Source organism: Gymnogyps californianus, chromosome 1 (assembly GCF_018139145.2).
Source record: "Gymnogyps californianus isolate 813 chromosome 1, ASM1813914v2, whole genome shotgun sequence".
In the NCBI taxonomy this organism is placed as follows: Eukaryota; Metazoa; Chordata; class Aves; order Accipitriformes; family Cathartidae; genus Gymnogyps; species Gymnogyps californianus.
Window position 1 is genome coordinate 96,140,131 of NC_059471.1, and position 22,336 is coordinate 96,162,466.

The window sequence follows — 22,336 nt, forward strand, 5'->3', positions numbered from 1 at the left end:
GGATCCAAAAGCAGTGCATGGTCTTGTCTACAACTTGGAGCACTTTAACAAGTTTTAACAGTTTTCTTTTTGACCCCCTGAACACAGACCATCACTTACCCATTTTCCTAAGTAGCAGCAATGCACATAATTATGCCTTCCCTCAAGTCCTTTTTTGCTGACAAAAAAAGGTAAAAAGCTGCCAAAAGCTTCATATTTTGCCATATGGAGGGAAAAGAATTTCTTCTCAGGAGCTGGGGGGGCTAGGGAGAAGACATACAATTAAAAATTTCATTTACACTATCATGCAAAAGTGCAGCAAGGTATTTCTAAATGGAATTATAATTCCAAAAGGGATCTCCAAGTTTCCAAAAAGATACAGATTTACTGAATTAAGTTATTCTTTGAACTATTGTCTTTCCCTCAGTTTGGGGATTTAGATACGTTGAATTCTCATCCTTCTAAATCAAACACTTCCTCCCCGAAACTGTAATTGCAGATTACAGAAAGCGCAGGGTTCTCACTCTACTGAATGTGTGAGTTTCCCAGCCACCAGCAGAGGTGCGCTGGCTCACACCTCTTCCCCTTCCCCTGTGGAATCGCTGTGGATGGGTCAGCTCCCCGCTTCACCTCAGTTCTTCCATTCTTTAAACTGGGGTAACTACTTCTCTCACAAAAGCATGCAGTAAATTCAGATCTAATCATGGCTTTGAGCTGGCATACGCTTAAAAAGATACAAAAATGTTAACAGGAACTCCATTTAGTCATCGTGATTTTGAGCAAAGAGAAAGGCATCAATTAATTTTCAACGGGCAAGTACAATGCTACTGCAAGAAAGCTGCACACTAAAATTGTACTGAAACACCTTCTCTTCATACATGTCTCTGGCTACTAATCTGAGTCACATTTAAAACAAAAAGCAAGAACTGATAGCTTCCATGCCGTGCCTGCAAAGTATTTACTTCTACACTGGAAGGCTATAATTATCTCTGATACCAGAGCAACTTTATACTGTGCTAAAACCTTGATAGTATTTCCTCCATAAAATAACAAACTTTGACACAAGCAGTACTTAAGCATCACCACAGGTATGTACCAAAAACACAGATATAAGCTAAAGAGCAAGAGAGGAAATTTGAATGGAATTACCTTATTGTGCTAATATAGTCTGACCTAATATTTTAAGAGGTCTTCCAGCAACCTTTGTTTGCAGAACAAAGCAGGGTCAATCAGATTTTGCTCCGTTTGACTCAAAGATTTCTCAATACTTGTAAATTCTCCATATAACCAGACACAAAGATTAGAGGATACAGTTTTAATTATGCTTATATAAGTATGAAAGAGTACTGTTGATTTAAAAGGAGTTACAAAAACACACAAAGTATACATCTATGTTGGAATAAGAAATTAAATGCAATAAAACCTATATCTGATTTTTTTGTTTTACAAGGAATGTTTTCAGTATCTGTCTAAGTAAGCTTTGGAGCTGAAGCACTAATCCAAAAGCAGTGCCTTGCACAGATCAGATTATTCTTCCTTGCCAAACAGATCATCCAGAAGAGGTAAGTATTTGACTGCTTTCACAGGAAAGGATGGTGGTTGTCCGCTCCAGTCATCTTCATTCTGAAATTAGTAACCCAGAGAATATCTTAGAATATAATATTGAAAACAAGAATTATTAAAAGCTGGTCAACATAAGATTGAATGAGCTCCTTCATTTCCACATACAAATCTGTGAAAAAGTGGACCTTTATATAGCACATCCTCTTAAAAGATTACTACGTGCACATTTTTATCAATCTTGCAGAATATTTTATTAAAAATATTTTCTATCATTAGCTCTTTTGCAGATATTTTCAAACTAAATAATGCTATAGTTTCTTCATTAAGACGCTTATACTTGAACGTCTTGCAAGTCATCTATGTCTCAACACCAAAAATCATACAAAATAATGAGAGAAAGAAGAAAAAAGTCAGCTAAACAACTCTGTTGCTGAAATCTGTCAAATACAGGTACTGTAGCCCCAAAATATTGCTGTTAATTCACAGTAAGTCATGAACAGAATGACAATTGGATTCTAAAGTTGAACAAGATTTAAATCCCTTCCTTTCTCCGATTTTTTCCATTTTGTATTGATCTCTTCATTAAAATATTCTTGTACTGTACCAAAGATAGCCTAGGTATTGCGGCTAACTAACAAAATAATAAAGTTGATAAAATTCAGTAAACTGTACTGGCACCAACTTGGGCAGAGTTCATTAAAAACAGTGCTATATGTCAGTATGACAGTTACAGCAAGGCTTTGGAGCTGATGAGGAACTGATTATCCCAGCACGATGATGACTGATCTTAATTTCTATTGATGCTCCTTCTTCCTGTTTGATTTCAGCTGTAACCTTCCTCCCAGAACTCCATGTACCGTTCTCAACTGGGGCTCTTAGGCACCAGCCACTCCTGGAAAGCCCATCCATTGGCTGTCCTCCAAGCAAAGACAATGTCTTCTTCATACCCAAACAAAACCTCATCTCTTATGCCGATCAGAACATACGTGTCACCACAAACGTCAACTTCAAGCTCCTGCTTGTTTCACAAGCACCTTTTCCTCCACACCTTCAACTTGTGAAGGCTGCCTCTTGGTTCCACCACCACTTGCACCCCACCTTCACCCCACAGGAGCCATCTCCTTCCCTCACCTGCCAGAAATCAGGTCATGCTCGATGGCTAGATAAACCATTCTGTGAGGGGAAAAAAATGGTCAAACACATTCAACCACAAGTGTATCTGTGCCTCTGCTTCCTTCACCCATGCTTTTTGGTACAGAGCTTAGCACCATCTTCAAGGCAAAAATCATCTGGGCACAGGCTCTGACCTTCTTTTTGTTTCTATGGTACTGAGGCTCACAAGGCCTCTTACCCTGACACAACCTCCTGAGAGCAGTCACTGTTTAAATATTGAGTTATAACTCAAGCACAGAATTCTTCTGTAAAAACACAGAATACCCACTGAACAAAACCTAATGCACACTTTGAACCACAGGACTGCTGTATAAAACATGTGGAAGGGCTTTGATTTTATCTGTACAAGATGGAAAAATTCTTCTCAATGACAAAGTGAAAAATAAACCACTACGGAAAGCAGAGCAAACCAGCAGCATTGGGCCCTCATTAGACATCGCCGACAGTTTGAGATGCTACAGAAGAAAGAGCTGGTAAGCCAAGTAAGAGAGGAGTCAAGATAATAGCACAGTACTTGAGGAATATTGGTTTAAGCTATGTCAGCATTGAACTTGAATTTAAAGGAATGCTGTATTTCTAAACGGTCTGAATACAATCAAATGCATTCTGTACAAGCATAGCAACACATTGGCTAGGACAGAACAGCAAAACTATGTGCTGGCAGAAGGGCTTCGGATTTATCTGTTAGGAAGTTTTTCAAAATCAGCATAATTGCCTTATGCACCATCTATTTTAAAGTGTTCCATTCAGCACAAGATGGCACGATCAGATTAATCTCTGCACTTTGTTGATACCACATTTTTATTTACCCTAAGTAGCAGGCTGGTGGAGATATACAAAGCTGATCCATCAATACTGCTCTTGCTGTACGCCTACCAGTGATGTGGTGTATTATGTACAAGTTTCTGTGGAGTTATAAAAAATACATAGCTATTTTCTGCAGTGTCAGTGGAGTTTAAAGTATTTCCTGACTATCTCAGCAAGCGAACAGATTGTTTGACATGTGACGATATTTGTGAGTGAAGCGGTATTCACGCCCATTGTTCATGGACAAATACACCTGTTTCCCCTTCTCTTTTTTTTTTTCTTCTAGAAAAATGTCACAGAAATGTGACACCTATTAGGCACGGGGGTGTTACAGGGCTCCTCGTCCCTGTTTGACTTCTCTGCTTCATTCTAAACCTCCCAGAAAAAATTACTTACTTGAAGAAAACAGGCACAAATATGCAAATATGAAAACTGGTGGTCTCCATCGGATAAAGCACTCATGTTAAAGTTGGACAAATTATATCAATGTACTGTACTGTGTCTTTGCTCAGATACACTGGTTTTACCTTGAGAGGAAACTTTATCGTCTGGAAAGCAGGGACTTGATTTTCTCTCCAGTTCAGCCCATCCACGAACTTTTTATATTTCACTTGCTTATGGTCATCTTCAAACCTAAGCAGAATATCCATAAGATGACTCAAGGTTAAAGGAAATTTTTAACAAAGTTGTATCATGTTATCTACAGCATATTAATACATTACCTTTTGGATAAAAATTTTTTACTCCTTTATTACCAAACACTGGCAGGAGTACAGAAAAACACTACCAAACTGTCAGGACTTCTACATCATACATTCTATTCCATATTCTTACACCTTATTATTGTCTCTCATAGTAGAATTCAACTTCTTTAAGGTTTATTACATTTCATCTAATTTCATTTTACTTTTGAAGTATTGCCCAACCTTTTCCAACACTGGGATCTCACAACTGGTGACAAACATAGAGTTGGGACGATCAGTGTATGATTCCTTTGTGTAGAAAAGAAACAGGTAGAATGATACGAGAGCTGTGCTGTAACACAACTGATCTGCTTTATATGGCTTCTACAATCATTTCCTGAAAATAAGCAATCCTTCAAAAATGCTGTTTGCACACATCTTAGGATCAATTTACAATCGACAAACACACAGCTCTCTAACCTATCAAATAATAGCCAGATTTAAAAATCACAAGCCTTGTCATTTGGTAGTTGTTTTATGGAATTGTTCTTTATTTCCAAGGAATAAATGCGTATTTGTGTCAGTTATGAGGTTCCCCTAACTGCATGAAGATATATATGCTGCCAGCTAAGGTCTACAGGTACATGCAGAACACGCTATCTCCTTCTCTCAAATTTCTAAAATCATTATCCTGCACTAATAAACCCCATGGGAGCAGATTTGTAAGCCATGTCATCCTTCTGCCATTGATTTGGATGAAGCAGCTTCAGAAAAATCCTCAATTCAGCAAAACATTTAGGTGATTAAGGCACTTGGGAACCACTGTTACTTCAGTGGGACTAGTCAAATGCTTGAAAGATATCCACAAGCTGAAGCTACCATGCAAATCGTTCTTTAAATGAACAGCTTAACTGCTCTGCTACAAATACTGTACTAGCAGCTTCTGTGAATGATATCTATCTCACCTAACACTACCTACATATAAAAGGGACCTGGTTTAGGCATATAAGCACACCCTGGAAGTGTCTGTGCTTCACTGGGGTCTATGGAGAGACATATACAACGAGCAAGACTCAATACCTATTCTTTGGTGGGAAAGATCAGGTTAAACAATTCTTCCCTGTAATCTGGTGAGATAAATACTACTGCACAGGAGCCAGATCATCTCCAGGAAACAAGTCTTTTAGAAAATCATTTTATGTTGTTCTTAGAGAAATAGCACTGCACAAAACACGAGCCTCAAAACCCTTCAGTCACTGCAGAGGGTTCTGGTAAAAATTAAGCATGAAGGTACTTTAAGGGAGAATTTACAGCACAAACGTGGAAAACAATACCGGAGAAGAGGAGAAATAAATCTAGTGACAAAAATAAACTGCAATAAACTGCAACTCATCCTTTCCTTTTCCTCCCCCTACACCTTTCATTTAATAGTCAGCAGGAGAGATAATAATAAAATATACTGAGAGCCATAAACAGAGATGCTAGCGATAAACTGGAATGTTAAGTACAGTGAGTTATGCTGAAGATGAAAGCAAAGTCAGAAAAGAATGCTACTGTTACCAGTATTAAAGAGGAGCCTGAAACATTGCCATGAGAAATCCTCCTATGATAGCTTGCTTCTTTATAATAGCTCACACGCAAGTTAACATTTTCATAAAGCCTTGCTTTTGGGGAATATATCTAATATACAAGAAAATTATCATTCCCACTTCTAGGGGATTCTTGTTTGTTTCAGGTTTTTTGCAGGTGGCAATTGGGAAAAGAAAGGAGTTTTGCACTAGAAGTAACAAGACAATAAAAAAGCTTACACTTCTTGGAAAAAACCTATGGCACACAGATTTTGAATTTCAGAACTATCATGACAATTATTTTCTTCTTTTATTATATATGTATTTATCTTTTGCTCATTGTGAAAAGTCAAAAGATTAAGTCTACTGCCAAGATGCAGAGCTGTATAAGCAGGATTTTTAAATAAAAAACAAGTGAAGGCGTGTAACTACTTAAACTTTATGTTGAGGCAATGAAGTCAAGGAAAGCATTGCTTCTGCTTTCAACAAACATTAACAAGGAGAAAAGTCCTTTGATGTGACAGCACTAGCAAACTGAGATGACAACATGGGCATGAAGTTAACTATAACCAAAGATTTTAACATGAGCAGAGGAAATGGGATTCCTAAATCCCATATTTAAACAGCTACAGAAGGCAGCTTAAAATACTACTTTAGAATAATCCAGAAAGAAAAAAAAAAATCTACTCTTTAGATCTCTCTCCTGCTGTGACTTATTGTATCAATCTCCTAAAAGCACACACTTGCAATTTGGCACAGAGTATCCAGATGGACTGAGGAGATGTTATCAATTTGTGCATTATTAGGACAGAGATGTCATACATTTCAGTGGCTGGAGTTAATATGACTGAAACTGACAGTGCTCTTCAGGAAAGGAAATTAGATTTGTCTTATCAAGAAGATGCAACAAAGATCTCTTGAAACCATGGTTCTCTTCAGTTTTGCCCTATGACTTCAGTGCATGTGATTTTAGACTATGGAAGTCACTCCCCCATCCCTATCATAGTTTGCAGAGCTTTTTTTTTCTTTGACATTACAGAAATAATTGCACATTTCTACTTCTAAAAACATATTCATAATGAAATACTCCAGATATGTGAAAATCTGGTTAAATCACATTATGACCATTCCTGAGGATGCTTTGGTGAGTAAAGGCTACTTACAAATATTTTTCTTTCCCATCAAGAAATCTGTAACCCAAACATTTATGTGAAAAGTTAACATACATGCAGAGGTTTTTTTAATTCCTTAGTTTTGAATAACATTTATTAAGAAGTTAATCTGATAATAATAGAGAAGTATCATGCTGCTTTAACCTTAGAGAAAATGTTGGGATTCTTCAGCCTGTTTGATAGTCTCTGTGTAACACAGGTATACACCTAAATTGTCATAAACAGCTCATATGAAAAGATTTAAAACAGCAAGCACGGACAAGTCTATGCAGCTGATCAGTATGAATTAAGTAATGGCTACCATCCCGCATATACATTTATTCACGCCTTGAACAACTATAAATTGAACCATCAGTTCCTCAGTATACTGAATTACAGAAATAATTTCTTTTAAGAGATCCAAATATTAATGCTAGACAGTCTTTTAATCACAAATGGCACAGGGAGTCTCAGGCATCAAAGGTAACGAGCAGAAGACAGAGTGCAGGAGAAAGATCTTATGACCATTTCCAATCTTGCTCCTGCTATCAGGACACTTGCTGTAGCAGGAAAAGAGGGTTTGCTTCCTGAAAGCAATAGGTCAGCCCTAAAAAAACATTACAGGTAGGCAACTAGGTAAAAAATTATTACCCAGCCACAAACCAGGGAAAAGCTGAGCACGCAGGAGTGGCCTAGCCTGGCCTATTAGTGACTAGAGAACTGGGATGACCACGTAGGAGGCCCATTGTTAGCAGGCACTGCTACCTGAGACACTAGCGATTAACTTTTTCAAAATAACAAGCCCCCCTCCAGATTCCAACAGTCTCCCCCTAGTACTGTGGAGAGGTGAAGAACTACACAGCTGCTTTTAACAGAAATTAAAACACATATTTTAAAAAATAGGGACATATGCTTAACAACTAAACTAATGGGGAACAATCAACATGTAATACTTGTAAACCTGTCATCCATTCTTTCTTCCCTCCATTTTTTCTTTCCTTATCTGCCAGCTGTTTATATACCCTCTGGGGAAGGACTGCATCTTTTTAAGTCCTTGTTAGCATACATTTAGCATTGCAGTAAATAAAAATAACAGGAAAAAACCTTAAATTCATTACTTAAGCACTTTAGCAACATTTATTTATTAAACAAACTATAATTGTTCATTATGCCTGCATAAATTTAAAGAAATGTTTACAATGATGTCCTGGTTTCGGCTGGGATAGAGTTAATTTTCTTCCTAGTAACTGGTACAGTGCCGTGTTTTGGATTTAGTGGGAGAATGATGTTAATAACACTCTGATGTTTTAGTTGTTGCTAAGTAGTGCTTATCCTAAGTTAAAGATTATTCAGTTTCCCACGCTCTGCCAGCAAGCAGGTACACAAGAAGCTGGGAGGGAGCACGGCCAGGACAGCTGACCCGAACTAGCCAAAGGGATATTCCATACCATAGGACGTCATGCCCAGAATATAAACTGGGGGGAGTTGGCCAGGGGGGGTGGATCGCTGCTTGGGCAGCCGTCAGCGGGTGGTGAGCAACTGCATTGTGCATCACTTGTCTTTTCTTGGGTTTTCTTTCTTTTTTTTTTTTTGTTATATTCCTTTTCATTACAATCACTATTATTATTATTATTATTATTATTATTATTATTTATTATTATTGTTAGTACTATATTTTATTTTACTTTAGTTATTAAACTGTTCTTATCTCAACCCACGAGTTTTACTTTTTTTCGATTCTCCTCCCCATCCCACTGGGACAGGGGAGGAGTGAGCAAGCGGCTGTGTGGTGCTTAGTTGCCAGCTGGGGTTAAACCATGACAAATGACTACTGTAGTTTTCTGGCAGAAACAATTGTGTACCATCTGCACTGTTTAATACATTGTGATTAAAAGTCTGTATTGCCCTGTGACTAAAAAACTAAGTGATAAAATGCTGATGGAGAAAGGAAATACTTTTTAATAAGCCAGCTCAGGTAAATTGTAAAAATGGACACATTGTTGGGTACCTAAACCCTACTAGTTCACCATCCCACAATTAAAAATATAAATTTACTCTAGACAGACAATATGAAAGGGTCTTATGAAACCGCAGTCTTTGTGCTAATTCGCCTTGCACTCTGTGGAAACTGAATGGTCTTTGGGTACAGTAAACAAAGTCTTGGGTCATCTGGAGGTGACCGCAAAATTAGACAGTAACTTCTAGTCCCATTCCATGCTTTTAATAAGTCACAGATCATTGCAATATAATTTACAAATGTGAATAATAAATACTTCAAGAGTATTACCTTTCAAAATGGAAAAATAGAACCATTAAGTCCTACAGAAAGTCTTTGCCACCTAATCTCAGATAGCAAAGCTGAATAAACATACAGCTTCAGTCTTCAACTATTATCTGATCACATCGTCTAGCATCATTTTATAGCTGAATAGGATCCAGCTAGTGCATTAGCTATATATACTGATTTTGTGGGAATCAATCCAACAACTTTTATTGTACCACTTTCTTCCTTCATAAATACAGATACACACAGTAGGAACACCACCACCACTTGCTAGAGAAACATCAATGGACACAAAATTAAATGTTTCCTCATCCAAAAAAAAAAAACAGAGAAAGAATATTGTTGACAAACTTTGCCCACACTGAATTGCATACTCCCCAAGAATGAGACTATTCTTCATTAACAATAAACTTGCCTGTTTCATGATTCTTCGGTCTCAGAGAAAACTACAGGAAGCAAGAGGAAAGGAAGAGAAAAGTCTCAATCATCTCATTCAGCCAACTCTACTCTTCAATTTCCAGATTACTGGAAAGCAACTCCTATTAAATAGACTTCAAAAAAATCTTTCCCTGACTCTGCACCCTCATGAAACAATAAACTTACCAAGCAGTGCCAACTGCACATATCATTAAGAATGTGACAATCTTCCTTCTTACCTGCAGTGCAGTGACTCACCACATAAACTGCCTCGAAGCAGCTGATATTGTAACTTAGAACTGGTATTACCCATAGCACTCTATCATATGAAGTACTTCTCACACTGATTTCTGAGGCACAGCTTCATACCATTTACCTTTCTCATACAGAAATCTGCAATACAGGCTGGCCACAGCCCCTTTAGAAACAAAGGAAAATGGATGGTAATTTAGAAATCCAGCTCTTATACAGGCTGAGGAGATAACTCTCTCCTTCTCCATCGCCTACAGAAAGAACGTACAGCAGCTGAATCCTAATTCAGCTGTCATGGGTACCTGGCTAAAGCTGGGTGAAATCCAGCCCTTAGTCTCTTCCTTGTCTTCTAAGCTTATCTCTAATTTTTATTATAGTGTATTGGGCTTTTTCTTTTTAACTCCTACACTGAGACTCCTCAGGAGAGAAGAGGTTCATCTCATGAAAGCTTTCCCTGGTATAAATTCACAAACAATAAACATGTCTCTGGAGCCTATGATGTGTCAGGCTTGTCTGTTTTTCATCAGCATTGAGTTACTACATAAAGGAAAACCTCCAGTCCCTTGTCTGTGCATCTATTCAATTTCAGCCTTATGGAAGCGGAAACTACGAGAACCCCTTGTCTAGTACAGGATGTCAATTGTCCTCCCAACACTTTTTGTTTTGGGCAGCTTAGTGGGAGTTCTAAAAAATGACTTTTAGATTAATGCTAGAATTCAGACATGCTTCTGATGACTAATGCTTGTAACCTCATGGTCAGAAGCAATGAATGGCAAACAAATTGCCAAGGCTGTCTATCTGGCTACTGCAGGGAACTATTCTGAAAGTTTTTGGTCTGGAAACAGGGGCTTTGTGAAAAATAGCCCCTTAGGCTTCTTAAAGCAGTCTTGTTGATACTGATTTAAGTAAGAAGTCTTGCTTGCAGTACAAAGATGCTTTATTAAAATGGATTCCACATTTCTGCCTGACAAGAGTCTTTTCATTATTTGATAAATCCAGATCCTTAGTTTGCAATTCCTCCTGATACCAAGAAGCATACCTACCTGAAAGCATCTAAACATGACAGAAGACAAGAACCTGCTCCTGCTTTTAACACAGTATGAAGGCACAGACAAAACATTTAAGGATTTCCCACAAGGGAAAGAAGACACCAATGAGCATGCATTTAAACCTATTACCAGAAAATCTGGCCATGAAAACCAAACTCAACGTGACATGAGTGTTCAAAACACCACAGGTTACTCTGAACTCTAGCCTTTAACACAAGTGCACTGAATACTAGTTATTTTCACTTCTGTTCCCATTAATACAGCTAGCCAAGTAATTTGTCTCGAAACAATTAAATGTGCTATGGAAAAATACCAAAACCATGCCAACATTCCTTTTCCTTTTTAAAAATTACAATAACATACATTTCAGGTGAGATTAATAGGAGTAGCAAACCACTTTTATTTACTACTGATGCTGTCTACTTGATTCAAGGACATTTCATTGTATTCATGTTGGTATGTTTCTTAAAACTCTTATAATGTGCTTTTGTAAGATCATTGTTTTTCCCTTACATATACTCAGGAACAACTAATGCAAAAAAAGTGAATCTCATTGACAATGATAAGTACCAGTAGCTGATTCCCATAAGACTAATTCCATAGAATTCTGGCAAAACCCAGATGATCTACCATGCCAGACAAAATGAAGAGAAGTTGCTAAGATGGATGCACGTCAGTTGATTATAAATATTCTATAACTAGAAAAGTCCACATGTGTATAGAGACAAAATCAGCATCATGAAATGGTTAATATTATATAAATGACAAATTCTTAAGAACTGTGTCTGCAGTAAATATTTAGCATTGATTTGCACCCATGCATGCAGGTCATACTATCTGCCCTTAACTTACATGGTCAGTAAAGCTTGCAGATCAGCATCAGCCAGTGGCAACTTAAAGGACTTGCAAATAGTCCTGCACATCTCATGAGGCAGCACTCCACATCTAGACAAACAGAAAGAGAGGTGGAGAAGAGTACATTAGGTCCTTCAAGTAAATGTTGCTGTGAATAGGAAAACACATGAGGAATATCAGGGTAGAGGTAAAGAAAACAAGGTTTTATGGAATTTCGTTACTACAAAGCTAAGAAACTTGAAGTGCATATGGTGGCCTGTCTCCCCCACGCTGAGGTCCTTAGTGATTCTCTGTGATTCTTTGTCTGTGACATCACAGAAAAAAAAGGGCAAATGAGTCATATAAAGAATCAGATACAAATCCTTTCTTTTCTCCCTTAAATCACTATTTTTCCTCTTCGATTTAAAATACTGTTTTGCCTGTGAACGGGCATCTTATTATGTACAGCAGCTATAATAAAAAGTCCACAAACAAAATGTAAGAGAGACAAAAAGGCTATCCTTTTCTTGTTTACTGTCAAGTGCTGAGAGAGGCTTAACATTACAGATAACATTCTTTGGCCACAATATATCATTTGTGCAGCAACAAACAGAAAGTAGGTAGGTTTACAAGCAGAGCTTCCCAAATAACAGCTTAGGATAAATTAAGGAAACTTACTTTTCACGGTCGTTGTACGTAAGCACCGCAGACAGTTGTTCAAAATTCTCAAAGCTATTTTTCTTAAGCTGTTCTTGAGCCACTGCAAGGAGGAAGTGGAGGTCCATTTCATATTCATCTCTCACACTGTAATAGCGCCCGAGAGTCATAATTTCATGTTCTGAAAACGCTCCATCAGTGATACTGACTATCAAATTTCTGTTCACAAAAACAACAGCCTACATTAGTTTTAAGTAAAGGCGTTAAAAACAGTTAATAATCACTAAATTTTGAGGAAAAAAGAATTAAAGTGCACTCATTATAAAACGCTGTATTTAGATCTTTAAAGAATGTATCTACTTAAATTTGAAATCCAGATCTGTTCAAGGAGGTATAATGGAAATTACCTGAACTCTTAAACTTTTGCAGAATGTCCATATTTGCTCAGTAGTTGGCTATACATACAAAATACATAATAATCATGACTGAAGCCTTTTACCAGAGATGCTGTACTGGCATGGAATATTAGCAGAGATTAATTTTGTCATTGCATTTATCCAACAAGATAGTGAATTAACAAGGTATTACTCTGTTTTGTTCCTAATTATATTTTGCATTCTGCAGCACATGATTAATTATCTGTAAACACAAAGCATGCACAACAGTTGCATAAAATAGAGAGAGAGAATTAACAATGGCAGAGGAGAAGTCGGGCAGAAGATCCCAATGGAGAACAGAATATTAATCAAGCGTCAAGCCACACTTCACAAAGTATTGTGAAAGCTGGTGCTGATGGGTAGCTTTCAGGGGAAAGCTGGGGGAAGGGAAACGGAAATTGGCCACAGAGAGAGGGCAGAAAATTACACCCAACTTGTAATCATAAGCCCTCCTGGCAAGAATGGAAGACAGGAGGCAGTAGCAAGACCAGTTTATGCTTGGACACTGTCAGTGGAGAATCAGATCCCATGCAGGGAAGAGCCTGAGATGCGCTCTCCCAAGATTGCTTGTGCTGCTTAGATGAATCAGCCCAATCCAAAGAAGAAGAAATGTTCCTGAGATCCATCTGATGGCCCAATGCCGGCACTGAATGACTAGTCATTCCTGTTAATATCAAGACTTTGTTGCTGATAATAGAGCTGGAGTGATTTCTGGGTAAGCTCCTGAAGGCACTTGTAGTATATCAGCAAATGGACACAAGCTTTGGAGCTTAAGAACCAGGACTAGTAATTACAGTTCAGAACAATCTCCCTCTGCTTTATATTGTTGGTGGAGGGGAGGAGAAGGACTAATTTTAAAGACTACATTGTCTTTGCAGTAGAGGTTTTGTTGCCTTCAATCATTACAGAGTTCTTCGCAAGTCCTGGATGTTGACATAATGTAAGGGAAGAAAAACACCAGTAGCAAGGTATGCAAGGAAACCTAGGAGGCTTCCTGATCTCCTGGAAAAAACTGGCCTGAACTGTAGGTTACCTCAGCTGTTACAAAGCCTCTTGTCAAACCTGGTTTAGTGTAACTACATTGGCGTTATGATCCCAAATGTCTGCCTCTGGTGAACTCACGTTCAACAGGATTTTTTTTTAACAGCAAGCATCAACATAGCCCTACGTGCATTAGGAACAACTAATGCAAAAAAATTGAATCTCATTAATAATGATAAGTATCAGTAGCTGATTCCCATAAGACTAATTCCATAGAATTCTGGCAAAACCCAGATGTCAAGTCAAAATTAGATTAATTATATATAATACTTCTGGATAAACTGCACTAAGAATAAACTTCACCGTAATTGCTGATGCAATTAGAGCTGTACCTTGTGGTACCCTTGAGGGTACTGCATCACTGTGTTTATATACCGATCTTTGAAAACAAATGGCAGAAATTATTAGTGATGCACAAAGTTCTGACACAAGACTCAAACTGCTGGCTGAAGAATAGTTAAATTCTTGAATGAATCTGATAATGGGTCTCTTAACATCCACATGTGAACTGAAAGCACAGAAACTTAGTACCCTTTCAAATTGCAAAATTTTATCAACAAACATAATTTTTCACTTGCTTCCTTTCAGAAGCTTGCGCGGTCCTGTTCAAATGAAGATATCTCTTCATAGAACATGATTGCACTTACACAGCTATTCAAAAAAGGATGCTACACGCTGTATAGTGTCTACTTTGATTCAACTGCTGCTTTTTTCATATTAAATAAATCAGAAAGATCCTTTATTTGCTGTGGCAGGAGATAAATATTAGGAGAAGACAAGTTATTGACAGTAGCAAACCTTATTTGAGATTATGCAAACTCAATGACCAAAACTTGGTCCATATATTAATATTATCATTATCTTGTCAGTATTATTATTCCACTTACTGAATATTATTATTTATATTGTAGCAGCATTCAGAGATCCAGTCAAAACTGGAGCCTCTTTCCTGGAGCCTACAGTAATACTACTGCAAACACACAGAAGAGGACAATACTGCCTGATAAGCCTGGCACTCTAAATGCTTGGGCTGGCGAAGCTGAAAGCATGTAGATAACATCACCCATCTGAGTATTTCCACAGATTGGATTTCCATACATGGCACAGATTTTTCCAGTGTCAGGATTTTAAAGGTCTTTTATTTTCTCAAGCCAGTCAGTGACAATCAAGTCACCAAAACCCCCAGACAAAATTATTGTCTCGTTTGGGAATTAAGGAATATTTTAGTGATTGCTAGGGACTAATGAGTGAGACCCAAGATTCGCAAACAAAATTACATCTAAACTCTTCCTGACAGAAACAAGCTGCAACAATTGTTCCCACAGCTTAGTTATCCTTTGTTTTGCTTTTTTTTTGTTCTAGAAGAATAAGACAGATTGCAATCTGAATTTGGTACAGAAAGAAGAAATAATAATTAACTGCTTAAGAGAGCTGTTTCTCAAGCTGAATTGAAGATAGGCATCTTTGTTAAACCCATGTGGTTCTTTGTGTCTAACAGCGAACGGTCTTGCCAGTAGCTTATGAGAAAAAGCAGTCTGGATAGGACCATGCGATGCACAGGCATCTAAGTTTTAGTTATTTTTTCCTTCTCTTTTTAACAAAAATTTCAATAGTTTCAACGATAGCTTAGGGGATAGCTTCAGTGTATGCCATGTATTTATTTCCTGGATGATGTGCCATAGATTTGGGTTTTGAAAGTAGTTAAACTGTATAATTACAATTCTGCTTCACTACATCATACTTATAGGTGTATTTCAAACATTCCTTCTTGAATTTGAGAACTACTAATTAATTGGTTTGACTCTCAGGATGGACTTTTCTTTATCTTTCAGTGTATGTATTACTGCTGACTTGCCCTTCTTCACAAGACCCTGTGCCAGCTCCATAAAAAGTAGACAGATATTAGTTGTGCTTTTCAGCTTACTTGAAGCTATCACATTTCTCTTTTTTTCTGGGGTATGGATTCACTTTCTTTTGCACACACAGTCTCCAAGTAAATGCAAAACAAATGCATGCCATTTGTCCTCTAACACATGCAGAAAGCATCAAGAAACAGTCATGCTCTATACATCTTTGGGGAATGTGCCTTCATTAAATATTAAAAAACAAAATCCACTGTCTTACCTGAAAGGGTCATACTCAATCACCTTGGTATGCTCAGGGTCAGTGGCTGCAAACATCTGTCTGATTTCTCGGGAATGAGGTTTGGATACGTCTTTCAGTTTCTTGAGGATGACACCAATATCAGCCATGGAGAACTTAACAGAGGAAAGCAAGACATAGATTAGAGGGAAAAGCACTATGCAACCAACTATGCATGTACCAACAAGAGCTGTCAAGATGCAGGGCAATGCTGAACTGCTAAGTATTATTAGTTTCTTCATTGTCTCACTTCAAATGCATAAATCAGCACTGTGTTAAGTTTGGAGGGAAGCTTGCTACTGAAAAAAATTGCTTCCTACTGCGCATATAAAAAATTAAACAAAAATCATCAGATCATGCACTCTCAGAAAGCTTATTCCAGCTACATAAAAGGACATCCACTTTTGCTTCAAACATTGTATTGTTAAAGCAGAAGTAGAAACATTTAAAGTACAGTTCTAATAACTTGGTCCTCCTTTTATGTTGGTGCACCTCAACTAATAAATTTCACCAAGTTAAAGCATCTTTTCACCATTGGCTCCAATGAACTGTTCCAACAGATATTCTCATTCATATTAGACTATGTTGTCTTACGTACTCAGAATGAGCAGATTGGAAATTTGTTAGGAACCAATTTTCCCTGTCATGTAAGAACGCTTATTTCTTCCTAAACAGGCCATTAAAATAAATTTGAATTTAGATAAACAGAACATGGAGCATTAAAGCTTCCACCCTATATTCAGATTGTTGTGTTAGAGCTCTACCAAAGATTTACTTGCTATACTCATTTTTAACATAAAACATCTATGTATTTCATCATTAAATTGGGGTTGAGTCCAAGTATAAATATCTGATATGTCCTTACATCTGTCATGCTCTACCTAACTTACAAATCATAATGAACTGTCTGAAAATAGTTTTTTCCCATTTCTTCCAGTAAGCAATCTTGTTTTAACTAGCAATTATTTGAAATTTGGTATGACTGCTATTAAGGACCTAATCACAACAGAGATTGGGCCTCACCCCCAATTATGCTGAAGTCTGTCTACAGCTTTGTATCAGTTCAAAGGGATCTAGAACAGAGTATTTAAAGTCCCTATGACACTGCCAGAGCCGCAGAAATTGATCCAAGTTCAATTAATACATCAGTGGTTGCAGGTAACATGCTCAGACTTAGAGAAGACAATTGCTACCTATGCCAAAACTCCAGGTACAACCCTGGCATGCAATGCCACGCAAGGCAGTGGTGTGGAGCAGCTGGACCAGCAATCAAAAAGTTTGAGAGACAGCAACTTTTTCAGTCCCCTCCCCAAGTTAGTATTGTTTGGGCCGTTAAGCACACAGCTTTTTGCTGAAAAAGCAAGGAACAGAGATCGAGAAAAGACTGGGCAGAAGGAATCAATGAGCAGAGTATTTAAAGACGGACAAAGTGTTCCATCTATTTAAAAACCTGTCTTCTCTACATTATCAAAACAGTTATTTTTACATCTTTTTTCTAAACTACATATTCCAAACACCTACGTAGACAGTGAGTATCCAAGCAGCACGGCAATAACTCCTTACCCACTTTCCCCCCTTCTCATGTAATTGCTGACATGCTAGTAGCCACAATCTAAATTTGTTTGATTGTCTTGCTTAAGTCAGAGGTTATTATGTTGAATTCAATGGAAGTAAAATCAACCTCCATGTTTGTGCTGCAGAAGACTGCAAAGTTTGAACAACTGAAACTGTTTCAGAGATGATGAATTCATTTCCAAAGAGGCACAGTGACACCTTGTTTGAAAGAGTCCTCCTCAAACCTGGATAATACCAGTACGACTGCGCACAACGCACATGTTCTGTTTTGCAAGCAAAGTCACGCTTCCTAATACATCTTTTTTCCTCAAATTGGAAAAGGAGCTAAAAGTGTTGAAAAGTTTTGAGAATTAGATCCTTAAAGTTACTTTCAGTACAGGTGGCAATCAAAATGACAAGACTCAGTGATTTTTCTCTCCCCAAAACTTAAAAACAATACAATAAATACAATTTTGAAACAGAAGATTAAAACTTTCCAAATCTCTCATGTGGTGTCAAACAAATGTTTCAATGATAGTAAAATCAGTTCACACCTGCACTATGATTACCAATCAAAATTTCATCTAAATCAACATATGCCTATAGAAATGTGGTCAAAATAGCATTTTCCAGAAGAAAAACATTCCATCTGGATTTCTTTCACCAGTTTTCAGAAAACAGACTGATGTGTTCTGCTGAAAGGAAACCTCTGTCTATTCAGAAGGAAAATTATTTTCTAATTTTAGAAATAACTGACAAATAGTCATCTTAAAATTGTTTCCCCTTCTTCAAACCATCTTCCAGCTCTGCTCTTCTCTAATAATTGCTGAAGTTTTTGTGATTTGAGTATGCAATCCCCTGATGAACTGAGGCAAACAAGGTGTGTGCTTACTTCTGGAGCTCAATTCAAAGGATGTGAATAAAGCATCTGTCCTTGGGAGAGTAAACCTTTTTCTCTGCCAGCTGTTTTAAAATCTTAACTGTGCAAAGAACATTTCAAAATTCACTTTAAAGAAGTATTTTTAGTGTTGCTTCTTCCCGTTTTGCAGATTTTATTTTGATAATATACAATCATTCCGTCTGGAAAACTAATATCTCACCTGTTTGATCCAAGATAAACAATGCAAACAGCAGTTTCAAAGAACGTTTACAATCTAATGATGCACTCTGCATTTTGGAGAATAGCTTTGGTTTTGATTCTACTAGGAGGAGAAACAGCCCAGCAGTAAGAAAACATAATGTATATAGCTTTGTTTTTTACTGCTTAAAGCATTTAGCAGTCGTAGCATTTTAGATCAACAAGCATTTTGCAGACCTTCCTCATTATTCCAGGGAAGGCAGGTGGTGCTACTTCCACGTTAATTTACAAAGAAATCACTCTGTTCTGCTATTTTCATTTAGTGAGAACAGCACGTGTGGCCCAAAGGCAGCACAGGGTCAGGTTGCATCTACCTCTGCCTCAGCAGCACAATGGCATCAAGACTCGCAGTCCCCAAGACTGCGCTAGGCCCACTGGCATCTTGGAAGTCCTGCAGGTTCACTCACTTTGGTGAGCCAGCAGACAGGGAACAATTAAAACTTGCACTAAGAACCTTCTCCCTTCTCCATCCACAAAAGGTCTGGACAAATGGGCAGAGGACCATAGCTTGATAAACCCTCCTGGATATTTTCCCTAGGCGTGCTCTCAGCAAGCCTAAGCAAAAGGGCAGCTCTGGAGGAGGTCTGCTGAAGGCACAATTCATGCTGCCGCCCCACCATGAGCTATGAAGCATACACACCACCCCAAAGTCCTCACAGCACAGTCTAGTCCAAAGGCTGATGTTCAAGATCATACTGTGATGAAGCAACGATCTACAAGAGGGACTGGGATGCAGAAATGCCTTGGCTCCTGAGCTGGCTCTCAGAGTGCCTGGGTCAGAGCTGCACATAACAGGAATTTCCAAGTATACCAGGGTACATTTATTCAAATATTGCAGCACAAACTTAATCATAAAAAGAAACAGTAATCTACATTTCTTACCAAACCAACATAAAATCCTACAAAACGCTCTGTGACTCTTCTGTGGTTCTCCATCTCCATATCCTTTCTTTTTGACCTCTGTGACAATTGCTATAGGACAATCAATTTCCTCCTATTGGATATGTTTCTGGCTTTGGTGAATGAGGGCTTCTTTACCAGCCATTTGTGTAATGACTGGTAGCATAAAGTATACATCAGCAGAAGCACCTCAGCTCTCTATTTGTTGTTGCTCTCCCTTCTGAAGGCAACACCAAAAGATAGTGAAACTCAGTACAAACTGTAAGCTTGAATTCCTGACTGTGATACAAATTTCTAATATTACAAGGCAAACGTTTTGGCAGATAAATATGTATGAACCCCCAAAAAGTCAAATCAGGGAATAAAATAGCCTCATTGGTAAGACTGTAAATTGGATGTGCCCACATCTTGAGTACTGTGCACTGTTCCAGTCTCCACATCTCACAGTTGCCTTGCAAGGACAGACTAAAAAGGGTGAGATTCTTCACTGGATAGGATTAGGCTGAGGGGGAAGAATGTCTGAGATTTACAAAATTATGAAGGTGATGCACAAGGTGAATGGGCATCTTCACCAAACCCCAGAACACTAGAACTGGCATTGAAACTAGTGGGAGGTTGGTTTAAACCAGATAAAAGATACTTACTTCTTTTATCACTTTTTTTTTTTTTACATAGCAGGCAGTGAACTTTTCAACTTGCTGCCACAGAAAACTGTGGAAACAGACAGTATCTGTAGGTTCAACAAGTGTTAGGTCAGTTCAGGCACAAGTGTTAGATCAATTCAGGCACATGAGGTCCATAAACAGTCTCAAGAAGGAATAGGCAGAGATATACCTTCTAACAACCCCTAATACAATAAGAGTGGATGCAGAGAAAGTAGAAGGGGAATGGATGGTAAAGAGTGGCCAGGCTTGCATGTAATCCCTAGCTAGCATCTCCTAAATCCATTGCTAGACAGGCAGCATTGGGCTGTGAACTTTGGGTGAAGAAACTAGGTATAAATAATTCTGAAAAATATATAGATAAGGTACAGTCCTTAAAGATAAAGAAAATAACAAGAGCCTGCTTCACCTCATTTGCATGCTTCTCCATGTAGTTGAACGTGTACTCATCAGCATCCACCAAAAGAAAGTTGTGACCATGGAAACAAACTCTGGCTCCAACAAACAGATTCTGAGCTTTGAAGTATTCAGATGGCTCACTCTTAAAGAGCTCCTGCCCAGGCTTCTTAATGCGACCTCTTTCCAAGAACTTCCCACCAAGTATCCCTATGGGAATAGAATTGTAAATAATTAATTGTGGCTTTACTTGGGGAAAAAAACCCACAAAAGAAAACCCCAAAGACACCCCAAACCAGCTGGTTTGTATTTAAATACCAGTTTTCACCCTTGAGTTTCTTGTCTCATAAGATACTTTCCCTCTCCCTCTCATTCCTAAAAGAACTGTCTCTGCCAGTGTCCACAGCGACAGTTACATTGTGCATATTCTGTGACATGTCTCATTTGAATGCCTGCCAAACACCTTCCCTTTTTTCTTTTCTTTAAAATGGGACAGAAATATGCCTCTTCAAATCGTTCCCATAACCCTGTTGCCAGCCTTGGGACTGACCCTTGAGAAATGTAAGATGCAAAATGTAAGATGCAGGCAATTATCCTTGAACTGTTAAAGCAAAAAAGGAAAAAAAAAAATTCACAACTCAGGATAGCACAGCCCTATGAAGATCATGAATTCTGGTACACTGTAATTCTAACTTGTTTTTAAGGGCTTTTGAATGTAAAAAAAAAGTAGGAGTGACATGACACCATCTTCCACATACTGTTCTGCCAATGCAATTTAATTGCGATCTGTTATTTCCTTTGTGAGCTGGGTATGTCACATTATTTCTTTTCACATTATAATGATTTTATTCGTGCCACTGGAAACTGCACGCGGTGCTCAAGGGTACGTAAGATACTAAAACGAACATTTCACTTTCCAGTAGTATCTTCTGATGCACCACAAATTGCATTGCATGTACCAAGCTTTCTAGAAAACATTCTGTCACACGTTTAGTTTCATCAGGATATGTGCCCTACAACAACTCTAGAGTGCCTGGGTTTTGTTTCCTGTTTATATTTGAACTTCCAAGCCAAAAGCCAAAAAGCATACTTTAGTAACATTTAATGACATCTTACATATTAGGTAGCAATGCAAGTCCAACAAAAAGCTGATGAACAGTGTAATAAAATGCCTTTTATAGTCAAACTTATAAATGAATATGAAACCCAAACTACTTATTAAACCAGAGTTTGGAGCAGATGTCTCTCTTAATTGCTTTACTAGCACCACAAAAGCAAAAGACAAAAAATACACTATGGTAACGGTCAGATCCAGCTTGAATCAAAAAACAATTCAAATCACTAATGTAAGTCTAATCTTAACACATTCCTTTTCACCTAGCTATTCAAACAAATATGAAATTTTAGGTTATATAATCCTGGCAACTCTTTGTAATATTTAAACAGAACTGGTCTCTGTAAGATTGGAACTTCACTCTTGTCTCTCTGTTTCCCTGCAATTGGGCGCTTAGATTGGAAACTTACCTTAATACCTCTGTCCCATAGTTGTTTTTTAAACGTTACAGGTTAGTACATTTCAAGAGGTATAAAGAAAAACAACCGAAAATATCTCATTAGGTTAGAGATTCTACACTGAAACCTGATGAGAA

The 22,336-nt window shown here is 37.9% G+C and overlaps 1 protein-coding gene across 1 annotated transcript in view; it reads right to left on the reverse strand.

Moving 5' to 3' along the window:
- Window positions 1-1,286: 1,286 nt before the first annotated feature.
- Window positions 1,287-22,336, reverse strand: part of EFHC2 (EF-hand domain containing 2) — a 61,508-nt gene continuing 40,458 nt past the window's right edge. Inside the window, exons 10-15 of the mRNA XM_050902055.1 lie at window positions 20,701-20,897; window positions 16,020-16,153; window positions 12,439-12,636; window positions 11,779-11,871; window positions 4,050-4,155; window positions 1,287-1,602 (exon numbers count right to left, since the gene is read on the reverse strand). Coding sequence (XP_050758012.1) covers window positions 1,507-1,602; window positions 4,050-4,155; window positions 11,779-11,871; window positions 12,439-12,636; window positions 16,020-16,153; window positions 20,701-20,897 — 824 coding nt within the window. The 3' untranslated portion in view covers window positions 1,287-1,506. The remainder of the gene's footprint in view (window positions 1,603-4,049; window positions 4,156-11,778; window positions 11,872-12,438; window positions 12,637-16,019; window positions 16,154-20,700; window positions 20,898-22,336) is intronic.